The sequence below is a fragment of the Delphinapterus leucas genome, chromosome 20 (assembly GCF_059928025.1).
Source record: "Delphinapterus leucas isolate spDelLeu-1000000601 "Yukka" chromosome 20, BTC_Dleu_Yukka2, whole genome shotgun sequence".
In the NCBI taxonomy this organism is placed as follows: Eukaryota; Metazoa; Chordata; class Mammalia; order Artiodactyla; family Monodontidae; genus Delphinapterus; species Delphinapterus leucas.
Genome location: NC_143148.1, coordinates 15,335,855 through 15,356,612, shown reverse-complemented (window position 1 = coordinate 15,356,612; position 20,758 = coordinate 15,335,855). Strand labels below are relative to the sequence as shown.

The following is a 20,758-nucleotide window of genomic DNA, read 5'->3' as shown; positions in this document are numbered from 1 at the left end:
AAGAACTTTGCATGTAACACTGTATGAATATCCTAAGAAAAAACAGTAAATGTCTCAGGAAACTTCTTATTTTCCTCTCATTAAAATAGCAATTATATGATACAGCCACTATGGAGAACAGTATGGAGGTTCCTTAAAAAACTAAAAATAGAACTACCATATGACCCAGCAATCCCACTACTGGGCATATACCCTGAGAAAACCATAATTCAAAAAGAGTCATGTACCACAATGTTCATTGCAGCACTATTTGCAATAGCCAGGACATGGAAGCAACCTAAGTGTCCATCGCCAGATGAATGGATAAAGAAGATGTGGCACATATATACAATGGAATATTACTCAGCCATAAAATGAAATGAAATTGAGTTATTTGTAGTGAAGTGGATGGACTTAGAGTCTGTCATACAGGGTAAGTCAGAAAGAGAAAAACAAATAACGTATGCTAACACATATATATGGCATCTAAAAAAAAGGTTCTCATGAACCCAGGGGCAGGACAGGGATAAAGATGCAGACATAGAGAATGGACTTGAGGACACAGGGAGGGGGAAGGGTAATCTGGGACGAAGTGAGAGAGTGGCATGGACATATATACACTACCAAATGTAAATTAGATAGCTAGTGGGAAGCAGCTGCATAGCATAGGGAGATCAGCTCGGTGCTTTGTGACCACCTAGAGGGGTGGGATAGGGAGGGTGGGAGGGAGACACAAGAGGGAGGGGATATGGGGATACAAGTATACGTATAGCTGATTCACTTTGTTATACAGCAGAAACTAACACAACAATGTAAAACAATTATACTCCAATAAAGATGTTAAAAAAAGCAATTATAGGGGCTTCCCTGGTGGCGCAGTGGTTGAGAGTCTGCCTGCCAATGCAGGGGACGCGGGTTCGTGCCCCGGTCCGGGAGGATCCCACATGTGGAGCGGCTGGGCCGCTGAGTCTGCGCGTCCAGAACCTGCGCGTATGGAGCCTACGCGTCCGGAGCCTGTGCTCCGCAATGGGAGAGGCCACAACAGTGAGAGGCCCGCATAACGCAAAAAAAAAAAAAAAAAAAAGCAATTATAATAAATAATAGCTAATAAAATATATGTAGCACTTAGTGTATATTCTAGGCAATGTTTAGATATGGATATATATTAATATAACCTGCACAACAATCATGTACGATAGGTACTATAATTATCCCTATTTTATAGGTGAGGAAAATAAAGCAGAGTGGTAACTTGTCCAAGGTCACACTACTGGGTTATGGCAAAGGCAAAATTTGAACCCAGACGTCTGTCAACCACTATTGCTCTCAAGAAAAGGAGTACTTGTGTGAATATAAATGAAAATAAGACCTTTTCCCTCCCTCTGCAATCTCCATTTCTTATGTAATATTAACATGATGTTTTTTAATCACCTCACTTTTCTTTGTTCTAAAGTCTTTATCAATTACCATTTGACCTATAGTTTATTAAAAATTTAACCAAAACTGAATCAAAGTAATTGTGAATTTATTTTTTATTTCCACGTTACCTTACATTTCTTTTCTTCTGTCCAGGATGCTTTGTTTCTAAACCAGATGTGATTTCCTTATTGGAGCAAGGAAAAGAGCCCTGGAAAGTAGTGAGGAAAGGAAGAAGACGATATCCAGGTAAATGAGGGCCAATAGAGTAGGGGAAACCACCGCCAGAGAAAACTTCCCTGTAGTTAAGGAAGAGGCACACCCTTCTGATGTTGTTTTGAAAACCCACTTTGAAAGACCATGGCCTAAGGAGAAAAGGTCTGAGATCCTGGGAGCAAATTAAGGACTTAGCTGAGGTTACTCATAGTACTACTGTATCCTATTTACCACTCTCCTTTTTTCATTGTTGTTGTTCTCTCTAATTTTCCTCCCCTTTGAAGGGGGCATAAGGTATGGAAAGGTGCTCTCTGTTCCCAATATTATTCTATCTATATTTTGATTTCTTCTTTTGCATGTATAGATAGATAGGCAGACAGACAGATAGATCTATCGACCAACTGGGCTCTGAGCCGGGCACTATGCTGGACACCATGAATACAGTGGTAAATAAAACCACTAGAATCCCTGTCCCTATGAGGATTTACCCTGATTTACAGAAACATAGTAAGTAAATAGAAAATATAATGTTAGGTAATAAGGGAGTACTATGAATAAAGGTAAGCATAGTAAGGGAATAGAGAATGGTATGGGATGGGAAAACTGTTTTAGTTATGGTCAGGAAAGCCTTTCTTCCCTAACTTTTCTCATAAAATTAAAAATGGGAAATAGAAGACTATGGAGATGAGTGTTCTTGACGTGGTAATAATATCATACGTTTTATCAGCAACTGAAGTTTCATGTGAATTACTCTAGAAGATAGATCCTTAGTTTACAGAATATCATTTTTATTTACCTTTTTCCATGTATGTATATATCTACCTTCACATCAGGAAGAAACATGAATGTAATAGACTATATGGAAAATGATCCCTTGGTTTAGCTTCTACCTCTGTGCTATTTTCATCTCTCTTTGGACCTTTTGTTAAAGAAAGATCCTTAAAACTCTTGATACAGAGATATATGTTGTCACTTTATATTTTGCTCTGTGTTATATTCAGGTCTGACAGAGGAGACTCATTTTAGGCTAAAAGTTCTTTTGTAACACCAGAGCCATTTCAGTGCCCATACTGTTTATAAGGTTATACATTCTGATTCACTTTCTACCAAAGGAAAGAAAAGTATGCTGTTTTTCCCAACCCTAACTTATTTTCTATCATCTGATTAAATGATATTTACAACTGTTAATACTACAAAAATAATGAAATACAGTGGCTCCAAGTGAATAAGATAATATCAGTTTAGTCAGGAAATATTTAGCCAAAATAACAACTGTTGATTCAAAGTTAGACATCTTAAACAAGGTCATTATTTTTTCCTTTCCTTTTCTTTCTTTGTTTCTTTCTTCTTTTTAGTTAAGTTTTATTGAAGTATAAATGCATATAGAAAAGTGGACAAATGAAGGAAGGTTTTTTTGAGGAGACGGTATTTGAGGAGAGATGTGAAGTAAGGGCTCAAGCCATTTGACTCTAGAGGAAGAGCATTCTGAGCAGATAGAAAAGGCCTAAGGAAGAAGTTAGCTTTGCATGTTTGAAAGCCATTATGGCTAGAACATGGGGGAGAGGAAGGTAAAGTAATAAGAGATGAGGTCAGAGTTAGTCAAGGGCCATATAATATAATCATTAAGAGAAATTGGAAGCTATAGTCTGCTTTCTGTTTTAAAATGATCCCTCTGGTCAAGTGCAAAAGTAGGAAGGACCAGTGTGGAAGCAGTTTCAGTTCAGACTGGAAGTAATGGTGGTTTGGATAAAGCTGGCAGCCGTAGGAGGTAGTAAGAAGCTGTTAGACTCAGGTTATGTATGAAGGGAGTCCCAAAAGAACATGCTGATGGACTTATAAATGCAGTAAGTAAGAAAGACATATCAAAGGAGGAGATAAGGGTGTTAGCTTGAAAAGCTAGGTGAATGGAAGCACAATTTACTGAGGTAGGGAAGATAGGAAGAGCAGGTTGGCAGGTAGACGTTGAGAGTTTCTGTTTTGGATATTTTAAGTTTGAATTGTCTTTTATTTTTCCAGTTTTAGATGCTGAGTAGGCAGCTGAATATGTATATACACATGGAGCTCAGGGAGAGGTTACAGCCTGATGTCCATCTGGGTGTCTTCACTTTATGGTTAAAATTGAAATCCATGGGTCTGAATGTGTTCATCTAAGGAACACATGCAGGTAGAAGAAAGCAGATAAAGAGAAGAGGCCTAAAGACTGATTCATGGGATACTCCCCTATTCAGACGTTAGAAAGAGGGGGCCGCAAAGGACATGCAGAAGGAGCAGCCACTGATAAAAACAAAAGAAAATGTTTCAAAATGGAAGGAGCAGAGAATGAGGATGAGAATTGACCCCAGATTCTGGCAAGATGGAGAATGCTGGTGACCTTGTCAAGAGTGATTTTAGTGGAGTCAGGGTGAAAACCTGATTGGAGTGACTTAATAAGAGTAGGTAGGGCTTCCCTCGTGGCGCAGTGGTTGAGAGTCCGCCTGCCGATGCAGGGGACACGGGTTCGTGCCCCGGTCTGGGAAGATCCCACATGCCGAGGAGCAGCTGGGTCCGTGAGCCATGGCCGCTGAGCCTGCGCATCCGGAGCCTGTGCTCCGCAACGGGAGAGGCCACAACAGTGAGAGGCCCGCGTACCGCAAAAAAAAAGAAAAAAAGAGTAGGTAAGGCAGTGATGAGATGGGTGTAAGACAACTCTGGAAGAAGTATGTATGAAGGGAAGCTGGGAAATGGAGTTGGTAGTTACACTGGGGATTTGGGTTATAAGCAGTGTAGTTTATGGTGTGCAATTATAGACCATGTTTGTGTGCCCATGGGAATGATTCTGTAGGTGGGGGAAATTGATGCAGTAGAGAGAGCATAAATTTGGAAGCAGTGTCCTTGAGGTGGGAGTGGAGGAAGGGGATAGGATCCAGGGAACAAGAGAGAATTAAAGGGAAAACAATGTAGTTATGAATGCAAGTAAGTTGGTCTGGGTAGTGGAGAGAGGACAGCATATTCTTCTATTGTTATTTCCTCAGTGAAATCAGAAAGATGATCATGAATAGAATGAGGATTATTCAATGGTAGCATTCACTATGGCCTTATTCAGGATGTGACTAAAATTGATACTTCAGAAGTACAGTTCCTCGGATGTTAGGTTTTATTATTTTCAGATCTTTGTACTCTGTCCACAGTGTTGAAATGCAAATAGGATTACCTTGGAACCAAATCTTCTATATCCTAGTCTTGTATCAACAAAGCAAGGTGGTTAATAATAAAATGCCTAAACAGACTAAGTACTAAGTTCAGGTAATTTATGTGACATTTTCCATTTAATTAAAGCTGGTTCTCTGAAACGGGGGAATCACATTTGTGATTTTTTATATTTATATATTTTTAACTGGTCAAAGAAAGGGCTTATATTTTTCTATATTCTCATCAGCATTGTGTAGTAGAATAGAAATTCTTTGGTCCAACAGAACTGGGACTGGTATTTGGTTTGTTTATTCATAAAAAAGGGTTAGATATTTTATGTACATACCATAGAAGTAATATTTTTACTCTCAACATTAAAATGTAGCTCTTTGTCAATACTTTTGATGTGTCTAAGGCTTTCTTTCCATTGTGTCTCTTATTTAATTTTTCATCTAAACCACACATACAATTTATAGTCTATTACTATTTCTAGTTAAAAATTTTTTAAGTAGAACAAGAACCAAATTTGCAACAAGTACAGAACACTTCTTGATTATTATGTTTTCCCCATCTTTTACTGTTGTCCCTCCCACACTTAGTTTTTGTTAGCCATGTTTTGTTTTTTGTTTTTCTGGCTGTGCTATGTGGCATGCAGGATCTTAGTTCCCTGACCAGGAATTAAATCTGTACTCCCTGCATTGTGAGCACGGAGTCTTAACCAGTGGACCGCCAGGGATGTCCCTGTTAGCCATGATTTTTAACAATGTATTTACAACCAGTTTTTCTAAAGTATTCAATTTCATTTTCATAGAACCAATCTCTTCTCATAGTTACTTATAAGTTTACATATTGTTTAATTAAATTGGGTACTTTCAGGAAAATGTGAAACTGGCCTAAACTTGTTTGGAACAAACACAGTTAACTCTTGTGAGATACGAGTGCTTTGTCAACTGGGCCTGTGGAGGGGGCCATATCCCCTGGACGTGACCAGCCACTGGCCTGTCTCTCATGCCCTAGCCCGCATATCTGTTGCCTACTCTGCAGGCAGACAGCAGAAGTTGCTATCTGGCCCAGGGGTGATAATCTGCAGGATTCGATATACCTGGCTACTTTGAATACAGAATTTGCCCTGTTGTTTGCCATTGTCTCCATACCTGCTCAGCTTCTCAGCATGAACACCCTTGATAGACCGCTGTCCCCTTGTGCAGGGTAATCTCCCTCTTGTGATTTCGTGTGTGATATCTTTAGAAAATCTAATGCCAGATGCTTCATGAGTGTTTCAGTGTTTTCTTCATAAAGGTTATATATATATTTTAAGTTTGCTCTTGAAACTGTTGTGACTGGAATCTTTTTTTTCTCCATCATATTTTATTATTAAATGTATGTATAAAGGCTATTAGTTTTTGCTTTTTATATCCTCCTACCTTATTAAATTCTGTTGTTTATATTATTTAAACCTCTTAAGTTTTCCAATTATGAATTATCATCTGAAAATACAGTTTTATCTCTTCTTTTAAATTCTTAAGACTACCGCTCATTTTTTTCTGATATTTAAGTGTCTTGACTAATAACTCCAAAGCTGTCTTTTTGTTAAGGTGTTATATATTTTATCATTTTAGGGAGGTAATTCTTCCTCCTTTATTGAGCTTTTTTGAAAAATCAGGTATGTTTCCCTTTTTTAGTTGCCTTTTCAGCGTCTATGGAGTTGATCATGTGAAATAAAAAAAAAATATTGGGACTTCCCTGGTGGTGCAGTGGTTAAGACTCCAAGCTCCCAATGCAGGGGTCCCAGGTTCGATTCCTGGTTTGGGAACTAGATCCCGCATGCATGCCACAACTAAGAGTTCACATGCCTCAAGTAAGGAGCCAGTGAGCCACAACTAAGACCCAGCACAGCCAAATAAATATTTTAAAAAATATATTTATTTGGCTGTGTCAGGTCCTAGTTGCGGCATGCAGGATCTTCGTTGACACGTGCAGGATCTTTAGTTGCAGCATGTGGGATCTAGTTCCTTGACCAGGGATAGAACCTGGACCCCCTGCATAAGAAGCACAGAGTCTTAGCCACTGGACCACCAGGGAAGTCCCCGATCATGTGATTTTTATTTTTCCCTTTCCTCAGCTGTATTAAATGAGTTGAATTATCTTAATAGATTTCCCCATACTGGACCTCTTTAACATTCTTTGAATAAACAACACTGGGTCTTTTGACACACTGTTTTATTAGATGCTTAGAATTTTTACATCAGTTTTCAGAAAACTGGTGTGTAGTTTTCTTTTTATGAACAGGATTTAGTATGATATTATTACATCATGAAAATAGTTTGGAAGTCCTCCTTTTTCCTAGTTCTCAGTCTAAACAGAATTTGTATGGCCTGTTCTTTAAAGCTTTAATAACATTTTTAAGCTTTTTCCTTGAAGAAGGAGATGGTAAGTCTGACTACAATCTCTGTTTGCTTTATGGAAATTAATCTGTTGAAACATTGTATCTCTTTTGTGGTCAGTTTTGGTAAATTATATTTTCTTAGAAAATTATTCATTTTAGCTGTGTTTTAAAACTTATTGGCAAAGTAATCTTTCTTCCAACTATGTTCTGTATTTAATCACGATTATTTTCACTTTGCCATTTTAAAATTTCTACATCTGTGCGTTCTTGCTATTTTTATTTATTTATTTATTTATTGCTATTTTTATTATATTAACTAATGGTTATCTGTTTTGCTGATTCATTTATAAAAAAAGAATCTGGTTTTACTTTGTGTGTTAGTTCTTTTTTTCTGTTTTCTAACTATTCTAATTCTGCTTTTATATAGTTAATTTCTTTTTTCTGCTTTGCTTCAGCTTGCTTTTCTAATATTTTTGAGTGGGATTTTTAGTTAATTTTTTCTTTCTTTTTTTGCTGTATGTATTAAGATATTTTTAAAAATAAATTTATTTATTTATTTATTTTTGACTGCATTGGGTCTTCATTGCTGTGCACAGGCTTTCTCTAGTTGCGCTGAGAGGGGGCTACTCTTAATTGCGGTGCACAGGCTTCTCATTGCAGTGGCTTCTCTTGTTGCAGAGCACGGGCTCTAGGCACGCAGGCTTCAGTAGTTGTGGCTCTCAGGCTCCAGAGTGCAGGCTCAGTAGTTGTGGCGCATGGGCTTATTTGCTCCGTGGCATGTGGGATCTTCCTGGACCAGGGATCGATCCCGTGTCCCCTGCATTGGCACGTGGATTCTTAACCACTGCGCCACCAGGGAAGTCCCATGTATTTAAGTTTTTGAATTTTCTTCTACGCACTGTGGTTATAGTTTTACAGGTAATTTAATGTAGTTTTTTTTTATTGCTACTATTGTTTTTTTTAAACAAATACCATTTGGGATCTTATTTCTCTATTGATCTAAGAGTTATTTAACATAGACTTCTAAAATTCCAAGTGGATTTACTTTTTTGTTGTTATTATTAATTTCCAGTTTTAGTAGAACCTATATGATTTCAGTTTTCTTATACAGACTATATTATAATACTTGAAAACATCATCATTTTTCTCTCTCATACACAGCTTATTCAGCACTTAAATTCCCCTCTGGCTATTTCTCCTCCTGGCTTACCATCCTCTGGTTTACATCTATCATGACCTTTGTTAGCAAGTTCTTCACACTCAAGTTATTGCAAAACCCTTTGACCCTATTAGTGAGTTACTTACAAATTACGTCTTTTTTTTTTTGCTAAGGATTTCATAAACTTCAATAAGGTATAAACATGTTTTCCTGTCTGAAAGTCACATTTCTAGGAAATAAGGAATGGTCTTGCCTCTGAGGGGACAGAAGGGAGGAGACCAGAAAAAGGGGATGAAGGAACAAAGCCCACTGAGCATTTGCAAAATGGATGAGTAGTAGAATAAGCTTAAAGGGAGCTGAAGTACGTAAGTTTCTCAGTGTCTTTGTTGTGATATGGAGACAAAGAAAGAGCAACCCGTAGCTATGTGAAGGAGGGAATGGCAATGTAGAGAATACTGCATAAATAAGGGTATAAACAATGGAAGGATGTACAGGAAAATACAACCACCATTTTTCATTTATATAGTCAGCTGGGCTAGCTTGAATGAATAAAGGAGGTATTTAATCATTGTAGTAAGATGTGAGAGGTTAGAGGCCGAGAAATATATTCAGAATAAATATATAAGTATAGGAATTAAATGAGTGAAATCTATTTTGTGCTCTGGATTTATTATTGAATAGAGAGTAAAGCAGGGATTGTTTCTGCCCTTAATGAGGTTTAGGGGTAAGAAAATAAGCAGAATAACAATTGGAAAAATTAATAAATAGATAATTTCAACATAGCTCTATGTTGTATGTAATATATGTATAATAACTATGCAGATATACAGTTAACCCTTGAACAACACAGGGTTTAGGGTGTTGCCCCCCCAGCATATGCAAAAATCCACATATAACTTTTAAAAATATATTTATTTTATTTATTTATTTTATTTCTATTTTTTTGGCTCCATTGGGTCTTCTTTGTGGCATGCGGGCTTCTCTCTAGCTGTGGCATGGGGGTTTTCTCTCTCTAGTTGTGACGCGTGGGCTCTGTAGTTTGTGGCATGCAGGCTCTCTTTTTGAGGTGTATGAGCTCAGTAGTTGTGGCACACGGGCTTAGATGCTAGTTCCCTGACCAGGGATTGAACCTGTGTCCCCTGCGTTGGAAGGCAGATTCTTTACCACTGGACCACCAAGGAAGTCCCCACATGTAACTTTTGACTCCCCCAACACTTAGCTACTTATTAGCCTATTGTTGACCCGGAAGCCTTACCAATAACATAAATAGTCGATTAACACATATGTTAGATATATTATATACTGTATTCTTATAATAAAGTTAGCTAGAGAAAAGAAAATGTTATTAAGAAAATCACAGGGAAGAGAAAATACATTTACAGTACTGTACTGTATTTATTGATACCATAAGTTTATGTTGTCTGTATATAAGATAAATTTTCTGTCAGTACCTACATCAGTATTGTCCTATATGATAAACACATTACATATTATATGTATTACTAACACTGGACATCAGAAATGAAAAGATAATGTGAAAAAATTTTATATTTATTTACAGATATAATGACTTATGCATTGGTAATGAAGAAGCAGCAATATGATTGCTTTACGGTAACCTAGTGTAATCGATATGAATGCTTCACGGTAGCCTAGCCTATACAGTAATGAGTGAATCAGCATAAAACTTTTATGGCATACAATATTACAGTCACATTTATAAAACAGTATTGGAAACGTTGTTACATGTTTTTAAAAACCACTTACCTGTGATGATAGGCTGATATGCAGTTTATCCAGTCACAAGAGACAGAAGCACACTATATAGTAATGTAATTCTTTGAAAGCAAAGTTGTAAAACAGTAAGAAAGGTAACACATTATTAATTTTATACTAAATATCACTCATCTTATGCCTATGTAAGGATAGGTTATCCACTTCAATACAAGTCTTGCACACGATGTTCTACACATATATGTTTGTATATTTATTGGAAAAAGTCCATGTATAGTGGATCTGCACAGTTCAAACCTGTGTTATTCAAGGGTCAACTGTATAATAAACACATAGCTTTAAGTACTGTCAGTAGATTCAGCTGTAGAGTAAGTAACTTAATCTAAGACCTCAGAGTGAGAAGGAGCCAGCCATGCAAAGAGCCCAAACAGAAGATTTGTGGGGAAATAGAGCAGACTGAAAAGTCCAATGGAAGTAAGTGGGAACATGTTCTAAGATCTGAAAAGAGGCCTCTCCAAGTAGCAGTAAAGAGAACAGTGGTTTGAGATGATGCATTATAGGTAAGCAGAGGTCTTTTAACAAGTTTGATTTTATTCTAAGAATAAAGAGAAATTGTTGAAAGAATTTAAGCATGAATTCCCAACCTTTCATTTCCATCAAAATCATCGTATGGAGAATATTAAATATAGGACTGCCCAGGACTGTAGAATCTGATCCAAGTGGTTTAGGTGGTATCTAAATCATAGTATTTGTAACAAGCTCCCTTGTGATTCTGATTCACGTTTCAGTTTGAGAACCACTGACTTAAAATATTTACTTAGTCACTAATCTCATTTTCCTGCATGAACTCTCATTTTCCTGGGTTGCCTTTTGCTTTTTTTAATTATGTAACTATTTTTAGAATTTCATTGGGTAGTACTTTGGTTGTCTTTTACTTCTGCTGTAGAAATTTTACTTCTTTTAGAAAAAGAGAACTACATGTTTGCTCTCTTGTTTTCTTTCAGATTTGGAGACCAACTATGAGACCAAGAAGTTATCTTCAGAAAATGACATTCATGAAATAAACTTATCCCAGTGGAAGGTAATGGAGAGAATTAAAAACCATGGCCTTAACAGACTCATTTTAAAAAATGATTGGGAGTCCAAAAGAAAATTTGAAGGACAAGAGGAATATTTCAATCAAGTGAAAATTACATCTCAAAAAGTGTCCTCTTACCAAAAACACTCATCTTTTTCTTCACATCAGAGAATTCATTTTGTCGAGAAACCCTATGAATGTAAGGAATGTGGGAAGGCCTTTAGAGTACGCCAACAACTTACCTTTCATCACAGAATTCATACTGGTGAGAAACCTTATGAATGTAAGGAGTGTGGGATGGCCTTTAGACAGACGGCACATCTTACCCGACATCAGAGACTTCATTCTGGTGAAAAACTCTATGAATGTAAGGAATGTGGAGAATCTTTCATATGTGGCCCAGACCTTAGAGTACATCAAAAAATTCACATTGGTGAGAAACCCTATGAATGTAAAGAATGTGGGAAAGCCTTCAGAGTTCGTGGGCAACTTACTCTACATCAGAGGATTCATACTGGTGAGAAACCCTATGTATGTACAGAATGTGGGAAGGCCTTTAGACAGTATGCACACCTTACTCGACATCAGAAGCTTAATATTGCTGACAAACTCTATGAATGTAAAGAATGTGGGAAGGCCTTTTTGTGTGGCTCTGGCCTTAGGGTACATCACAAACTTCATACTGGTGAGAAACCCTATGAATGTAAAGAATGTGGGAAGGCCTTTAGAGTACGACAGCAACTGACACTCCACCAGAGAATTCATACTGGTGAGAAACCCTATGAATGTAAGGAATGTGGAAAGACTTTTAGTCGTGGTTATCATCTTATTCTACATCACAGAATTCATACTGGTGAGAAACCTTATGAATGTAAGGAATGCTGGAAGGCCTTTAGTCGTTACTCACAACTTATTTCACACCAGAGTATTCATATTGGTGTTAAACCCTATGACTGTAAGGAATGCGGGAAGGCCTTTAGACTACTCTCACAACTTACACAACATCAGAGTATTCATATTGGTGAGAAACCGTATAAATGTAAGGAATGCGGGAAGGCCTTTAGATTGCGCCAAAAACTTACTCTACATCAGAGCATTCATACTGGTGAAAAACCCTTTGAATGTAAGGAATGTAGGAAGGCCTTTAGGCTTAATTCATCTCTTATTCAGCATCTGAGAATTCATTCTGGTGAGAAACCCTATGAATGTAAGGAATGTAAAAAGGCCTTTAGACAACATTCACACCTTACCCATCATCTGAAAATTCATAATGTAAAAATATAAGAAAGACTTTTTAGTCTATGAATGTAGTAATTAGTTCCTTTTGCTTCCTCCATGCACCTGACTTGGCATAACGGGGTTTATGTCATTATAAAGAATGTGTTAATTTAATATATTCCACCATCACTCAGACCTGAGAATCTTCACATTCATTCTAGAAACTAATCCTATTAATATAACAAATGTGGGAAAGACACTTATCATCATTTCTAGCCCATCACTTTCCTACCTGTGTTATATTGAACAGGATGTTTAACTGCTTGATGCTATAAGTTCTTGATTTATAAAATTATAATACTGTGGCAGAATAAAGATTACTGCAGATTCTTTGGTACTCCACCCATCAAGATGTGGAATCCACATCCTTTTCCCTTTGAATCTGGGCAGACTGTGACTACTTTGATCAGTAGAATAGCAGAAGTACTGCTGTGCTAGTTTCTGGACCCAGACTTTACTGGTAGATTTTGCCTCATCTCTTGGAATACTCTCTCAAGTTCAGACCTGAACTGTTATGTTAAAAAGTCTGGCTACTCTGCTGAAGAGACCACCTGGAAAGGCCCTGAGACTACCTAGAGAAGGAGAGGCGCTCTGCTGTGCCCAGTCTTCCAGATTGCCCATAAAAACACCAGACATCTGAGTGAAATAGTTTTGGATCCTCCAAACCAGCCATCAACTCAATGCCAGTGAATAACCTCAGTTGATGCCATATAGAACAGAAAAATCCACCAACTGAGCCCCTGCCCAAATTCTTGACCCACAAAATCATGAGATACAATTAAATGGTTGTTGTTTTAAGCTACTAACTATTGTTTTACTATTATCATCATTAATATTGCTCTCTTGAAAATCCATATGAATGACTATGGGCACATTGAATATGGAAATGCCTTCCACCAACACTCATCCATTATTGAATGTCAGATAACTTACTCTTGTTAAAATAGTGAAAGTAAGAAATCCTTTTTCAATTTTTTCATAAAAAAGAATATATTCTACAATCTATACTCTCTGGCCTCTGTATAAATTTGATTTAAAATTAACAGAGGATGGATGGACCTAGAGATTGTCATACTAAGTGAAGTAAGTCAGACAGAGTAAGACAAATATTGTATCACTTGTATGTGGAAACTAAAAATAGTACCAATGAGCTTATATACAAAACAAAAACAGACTCACAGACATAGAAAACAAACATGGTTATCAAAGGGGAAGTGGGGGGGATAAATTAAATTAGGAGTATGATATTAACAGATAACATACTACCATATATAACATAGATAAACAATAAGGATTTACTGTATAGCATTGGGCACTATATTCAATATCTTATAATAACCTATAATGGAAAATAATTTTTTAAAAGAATATATGTATATATATTCACTGTATGTATGAATATATATATGTACGCCATATGTTTGTATATACATATACATGTGTATATGTAACCAAATCACTGTGCTGTACACCTAAAACTAACGCAATATTGTAAATCAACTATACTTCAGTTAAGTAAATAAAATTAACAAAGAATAAGATAAAAAGAAACTATTTGGAAATTAAAAATCACCTATATTATAAGTCCAGAATCAATTTTTAAAAACCCATTGTAGACTTTTTAAAAAATGCTCAAATTGTCCTATATTTGGCCAGTGGGAATCTCCTCAATTTGGATCCTGTGTCCTTTTATCATGATTACTGTAGCCTGTGATAGCTTCTTTTTTTTTCTAACAAGATGCATTGGCCAGCTACAGAGCACATTAGGGCATTTATTAATAAATAAAGGGGGAAAATGGAGCATTTATCCTGCCTTTCCTCTATGAACTATATTTCAAGACAAGCAAAAGTTGGTGAAGGAAAGTTCTTTATTATTAGAGAATTCTAGCTAATAAAGGTCAAAGGAATGATAGAATCCAAAAAGTGACACTTTTTTTTTATGAAATAATGGATCTTGATGATATCAGTGGACGTGAAAACCATTAGGTGAGAGATTATTCGAAGGTTTTAAAGGACAGAGCAGAATGACAACCCGCTAACCTATAGTAACATCTCTAAATTAAATCAGCAAGGCTGTGTGCTTCTTGATGTAATGCAATGGATGTATACTACCTGTGGAGTATTCTTGTCCAAAATATTGATTCAGAAGTGTAATTTAGAGCTTCCCTGGTGGAGCAGTGGTTGAGAGTCCGCCTGCCAATGCAGGGGGCACAGGTTCGTGCCCCGGTCTGGGAGGATCCCACATGCTGTGGACCGCTGGGCCCGTGAGCCATGGCTGCTGAGCCTGCGCGTCCGGAGCCTGTGCTCCACAACGGGAGAGGCCACAACAGTGAGAGGCCCGCGTACCACAAAAAAAAAAAAGTGTAATTTAGTCTCTAAACATACCAGTTTACAGGAAACTTGGGAAATAAATGAAAAAATTCATGACACAAAGAAGCAAACAGCCAAATCCAGAATGTGGGAAATTCCACAAAATAAAAGGCTTAGTTTCTTTTTTTTTTTTTTAAGGCCTAGTTTCTTAACCAATATATGTTAAGTTAATAAAAACAGAATTTTACAAATTAAAAGAGATTTGAGACATATTAATTAAATACAGTGTATGGAATGTATTGAGATGCTTGTGTTAAAATGTACCCAGGATTTGCTTTAATCAGGTATGGTAAGTCTCGAAGACATGGAAATGATTATCATGAAGGAAGACGCTTATACGCGGAGATTTCTGCAAACAGGAGGAACCGAGTATACGTAGGAGAACATGGAAGGAGCACCTAGTCCTGTTAGGAGGCAGAAGGCGGAAGAGGGCAGAACATGACTCAGAACCTTTACTGGAGTTTTCCCAGGAAAGAATGGGTGACGTGATGCCAGGTAGGTACACTGAGCAAGTTTAAGACTGGGTAGATTGAATAATTTTGTGGGCTCTGAGCTCCAGTGGTGGTCCTCAGTTGTCCAGTACCTGGCCCTGGGGTGATTTAGGGCAGGAGAAATAATGGCTTGGTGTATGAGAGTTTGATAAAGGAGATGTTTGATAAAGGGGTGTGGACTTTGGATTGGTTGGTTTGTATATCAACGGCATGCTTGCCAAGAGGGTCATTTGTCAAGGAATTTGCTAGCCCTAGAATCGGTAGTCTCTCCAAGATCAAGTCCCCAAATGCCAGAGCATCAAGAATACAGAAAGTAAGAAAATACAGGCAATACAATCCTGATTTGGACAAATAAAAAAAAGACAACTTTTTACATTACTGTGAAAAAGTAAACCTGGAGTGGGTATTAAATTATATTAAATAATTATTATTCATTTGCTAGGCATGATGATGGCATGGGAGTAGGTGTGTGTATGTGTGTATAAATCCTTATGCATTAGAGAGCCATACTGAAGTATTCAAGGATGAAATTGTATGTATGATTTGCTTTATAATACTAAAGAAAAAATGGGAAGAATAGATGAAACAAGGTCAGAAAAATGCTGTAAATCGTTGAAGCCGGGTAATGGGTACATAGGGTTCACTGTGCTATTCTTACTACTTTGCATATATTTGAAAACTTCCATAATAAAGCTTTTGTCTAAGTGGAAAATCTGAAATTTTAGACTACTTAGTGATAAATGATAATTTGATCCCTACAGATAAAAATTTGTGGGAAGGGCTTCCCTGGTGGCGCAGTGGTTAAGAATCCACCTGCCAATGCAGGGGACTCGGGTTCAAGCCCTGGTCCAGGAAGATCCCACATGTCGCGGAGCAACTAAGCCCATGCACCACAGCTACTGAGCCTGCGCTCCAGAGCCCATGAGCCACAACTCCTGAAGCCTGGGCGCCTAGATCCTGTGCTCTGCAACAAGAGAAACCACCACAATGAGAAGCCCCCGCTCACCACAACTAGAGAAAACCCGTGCATAGCAACAAAGACCCAATGCAGCCAAAAATAAATAAATAAATTTAAAAAAAATTTGTGGGAAGCCACCAAAGCTCTACGTTGTAGGAAATTAACAACCTTAATGCATTTAGAAAACCTGGATTGAGCAGTTAGTTCACGACTCTGTTACCACACATACCGTGCCTGTCACATAGCAGGCAGTTGACAAAAGTGTTGGGGGAAAAAAGCATTAACATAAGCCAGAAAACATGTTTTTTACACGGGCTCTCAGCAGTGAAAGCATGGAGTCCTAACCACTGGACTGCCAGGGAATTCCCAGAAAACATTTATTTATTTATTTATTTTATTTTTGGCTGCGTTTGGTCTTGTTGCTGCGCGCGGGCTTTTTCTAGTTGCGGCGAGTGGGGCCCAGTCTTTGTTGTGGTGTGCGGGTCTCTCATTGCGGTGGCTTCTCTTGTTGTGGAGCATGGGATCTAGGCGTGTGGGCTTCAATAGTTGTGGCTCGATGGCTCTAGAGTGCAGGCTCAGTAGTTGTGGCGCGCGGGCTTCGTTGCTCCCTGGCATGTGGGATCTTCCCGGACCAGGGCTCAAACCCCTGTTCCCTGCATTGCCAGGCGGATTCTTAACCTCTGCGCCACCAGCGAAGCCCCATTTTTTTTTTTTAATTAAGGTAAATAGCAGGAAGTAATTCATACAATAAAAGTAAAAGTACAATTTAAAAAAAGTAGAAGAGGGACTTCCCTGGTGGTGCAGTGGTTAAGAATCCACCTGCCAGTGCAGGAGACACGGCTTCGAGCCCTGGTCTGAGAAGATCCCACATGCTGCGGAGCAACTAAGCCCAACTACTTAGCCACAACTACTGAGCCTGCACTCTAGAGCCCGCAAGCCACAACTACTGAGCCTGTGTGCCGCAACTACTGAAGCCTGCATACACAGAGCCTGTGCTCCGCAACAAGAGAAGCCACTACAATGAGAAGCCCACGCACTGCAACGAAGAGTGGCTCCTGCTCACTGCAACTAGAGAAAGCCCACATGCAGCAACGAAGACCCAATGCAGCCAAAAATAAATTAAAAAATAAATTTTTTTTAAAAAAGTAAAAGAATAGTTAATAAAGTAGTAGATTTTATCCAAGAATATTCTCTTTGAAAAGACCATTAATATAGAATCAGCAGTTATTATTGAAGGATAAAAGTTGATTCAATTACAGCTTTATGTATGGGAATGGTGAAATAGGTACATATATCAAAGAGATTTAAAAGTTTTTAAATTTATGTGTTACTATATACATATATTTCAGTATGTATAAAAATATAGAGAATGAGCTATCTAGAGAAACCAAAATGATCAAAGTTGACTCAAGAGACTATAGAAAGCCTGAACAATCTATAGATTTTATATTTTATTTTATATTTGAAACAATTTATAATTTATAGATTTTATAATTTATAGTTTTATAATGTATGAGATCTGTAAACAAAGGAAATTTAAATGGAGTTATGTTCTTGTTTTTTAAAAACTAGAATCGATAGTTTTTCTGGAAATAAAATTTTAAAGAATAGATAACTTCTAACAAAATTTTGCAGGATCATTCTGCAAATATATGAGGCAGATATCCCAATAATAAAATTTTAGACGAGGGTAATCCCTAAAAAGCAAAATCTAGACCAGTATCATTTAAGATACATGCAGACATGCCAAGTAAAGTTCAGTAAATTGAACTCAGTAGTCTAATAAAAGAGTTATAAAACATAAAATGATTTACCAGGAATACCGAGGGCCTGACCTTTTGTGATTTAGTTAGGCATTTAGGTTTTCTAACTTGAGCGGTGTAACAGTGTTGGGAAAAATGATGTGATCCTGCCCCAATAATTTCTTTCATTTGTTTCTCTTCTTTTTCTCGTTTATTTTAGCTTCATCAATTTTATAAAAGGAATGAAAGATTATTTGAAAAATAGGCATTCAGTACTTAAAAGTTATTACCTTCTACAAAAGAAAAACAAGTATTGCCACAGCACTTTATTTTCAACCAAATGAATGTCACTGTCATACACTGACTTGTACCTCTAAGTCCATTTTGCTCAGAGTGGGCAGATTGGGCAGATGTCGTTGAATAATCAGTCACCATCTAGAATAATAAATCTCTTCCACTCATGATTTCAAATTGCTTTTAATTTGTGGACATTACACAGTGTTTACACAAAAATGTAACATACACAATGAGCATTTTAAGTGCTATTATGTGTTTCTTCACCCTGGTAACATTTTCTTGTTAACTGAAGTCTTTTGGGGACAGTACATTAACTCAAAATTTCTTAAAGTATGTTCCAGAAAACACCAGTACTTAATGGTTCTTGAAGAAAATGATTTTGTGGTCAAACAAGCATGCAAGCTCTATATTTCTTGGGAGAAAAAAATCACATTAAGTGCCTATCAAAAGACTATCAAAAATGTTTCATTTTATCTAAGTCAATGTATCTCATACTTTGCTATAGAGCTCCCATTCCAAATACCTATTGTAGATGTAATTCCACTTTGGCAGATGTTGCCCTAACCAAAAGGAGAGGCTTCAAGGATGGAAATGTCAGCATTGTGGCAGGTGTATGGTTATCTAGCAAGGCAAGCAACTCAGCATGCTGTCCAACCAGCTGCTTGCTTTTTTTTGGATTTAACATGGTTCTTTTCAGTAGAATAGAAAACCCCTAGTCCTTTTCTTTATATAAATATACCATATGTATTGAGGCCTTTTATTGGTCAATATTTAGGTTATATATAATTTCTCACTGAAAAATATCTTGTTGAATATCTGAGTTTCTTGCTATACATAACAAGGCTTTCTCTGAGGTGTTTATCTAAAGGTGAGATTCGTAAGTCAGAGGTTATGTTCATGTTCAACCTCGCTAGATATTGCTGTAGAAGAGGAGAACATCCTTATGGTACCAATTCACAACCCCTTCAACCAGTGAAATATTATTTCCTCATATCCCCACTTCTGGTATGTGCTTTAATATTTTCCTGGTAAATAATGAGTTGAGCATCTTTTCACTTATGTTTATTGCTAAATACTATAGCTTACCAATTCATATGTATTGCCCATGTTCCATTTTTTAAAAAACATTCATATAAAAATAGTGGGATTCTTAAAAATAACATTCTAGATAGTAATCCTTTACCTAGTATTATGATGGACTCACCTTCTCCCAGACTGTGGCTTATTTGTTTTTATTGTTATATTGTCATATTAAAATTTTAAATATGGATACAATCATTGCTTTCATTATTACCCAATAACCTTTAAAATTCATTTTTTACTAGACTTGATTTTTTAGGCAATCAGTTATGTCAACTACAAATAGATATGATTTTTTCCTGAATATTTATAGTGATTATTTTATTATTCTTCCTCTAACAGAAATAACTTCCAGAACAAGATTTAGGATTAGTGGTGATAGAGGGTATCTAGTTGTTTTTCCCAACATAATGGAAATAACTTAGTGTAATATTTGCTCTGTGTTTGAGGTAAACAGACCTTGTGTGGTTCACTTGTTTCCTTCAGTCCCTATTTAACTTTTTTTTTTAATTAAAAATGCCTGCTGAATATTGTCAGATGCCTTTTTGTCACACTGATATATTTTCCTTCTTGAATTTGTTAATGTGATAAGGTGTACTTTGGTCATTAAGGCAACATGATACTGATGCAAAACGAACAAGTAGACCAACAGAATAAAATAAAGAGCCCTGAAACAGACCTACATACATGTGGTCATCTGATTTACGACAAAGGTTCCTCTGCAGTGTGGTTGCAGAGGAAGTGATGCTCTTTTCAATAAGTAGCACTGGATCAATTGCATATCCATATCGATAAAAAATTAACCTTGGCTCTTATCTTACACTTCACACAAACAAATTCCAGATGTGTTAATGATATAATTGTAGAATATACGATAAAAACTTTAGAAGAAAACATAGAATATCTTTCTAGCCTTGGGATAGCAAAGATTTCTTAAACAGAACACAAAAAGCACTAACCATATAGAGAAAAAAAAGTAAATTTTACTATATTAAATTTAAAAATCTATTTTCATCAAAAGACACCATTAAAGTGAAAAGGCAAGCCACAGACTGGGAGACTATATTCACAATACATAAATTTGACCAAGAATATATAAAGAGCCACTACAAATCAATAAGTGACAGACAACCAAATAAGAAATGGGGGTACTTCCCTGGCGGTCCAGTGGTTAAGACTCTGTGCTTCCATTGCAGGCCGTGCAGCATGGCCAAAAATAAAATAAACACTTCCAAAAAATGGATATCCAAATGGCCAATAAAGATATCAGACCATGCTCATGTTCGTTAATTATCAAGAAAATGGAAAAATTAAAACCACAATGTGATATGGCTGTACACCCACCAGAATAGCGAATTAAAAAAATGCGTGCAAATGCTTGTGCATAATGCATACCTGGAGGGTGC

The 20,758-nt window shown here is 36.9% G+C and overlaps 1 protein-coding gene across 5 annotated transcripts in view; it reads left to right on the top strand.

The window, feature by feature from the left end:
- Nucleotides 1-20,030, top strand: part of ZFP82 (ZFP82 zinc finger protein) — a 96,584-nt gene extending 76,554 nt beyond the window's left edge. For 3 of the 5 annotated variants that reach the window (XM_030761371.2, XM_030761370.2, XM_089902293.1), the window contains 2 exons: nt 1,552-1,644; nt 11,063-20,030. In XM_030761371.2, coding sequence (XP_030617231.1) covers nt 1,552-1,644; nt 11,063-12,420 — 1,451 coding nt within the window. In that variant the 3' untranslated portion in view covers nt 12,421-20,030. The remainder of the gene's footprint in view (nt 1-1,551; nt 1,645-11,062) is intronic. The other 2 variants (XR_016390859.1, XM_089902296.1) reach the window with 2 other exon arrangements.
- The last annotated feature ends 728 nt before the right edge of the window (nt 20,031-20,758 follow it).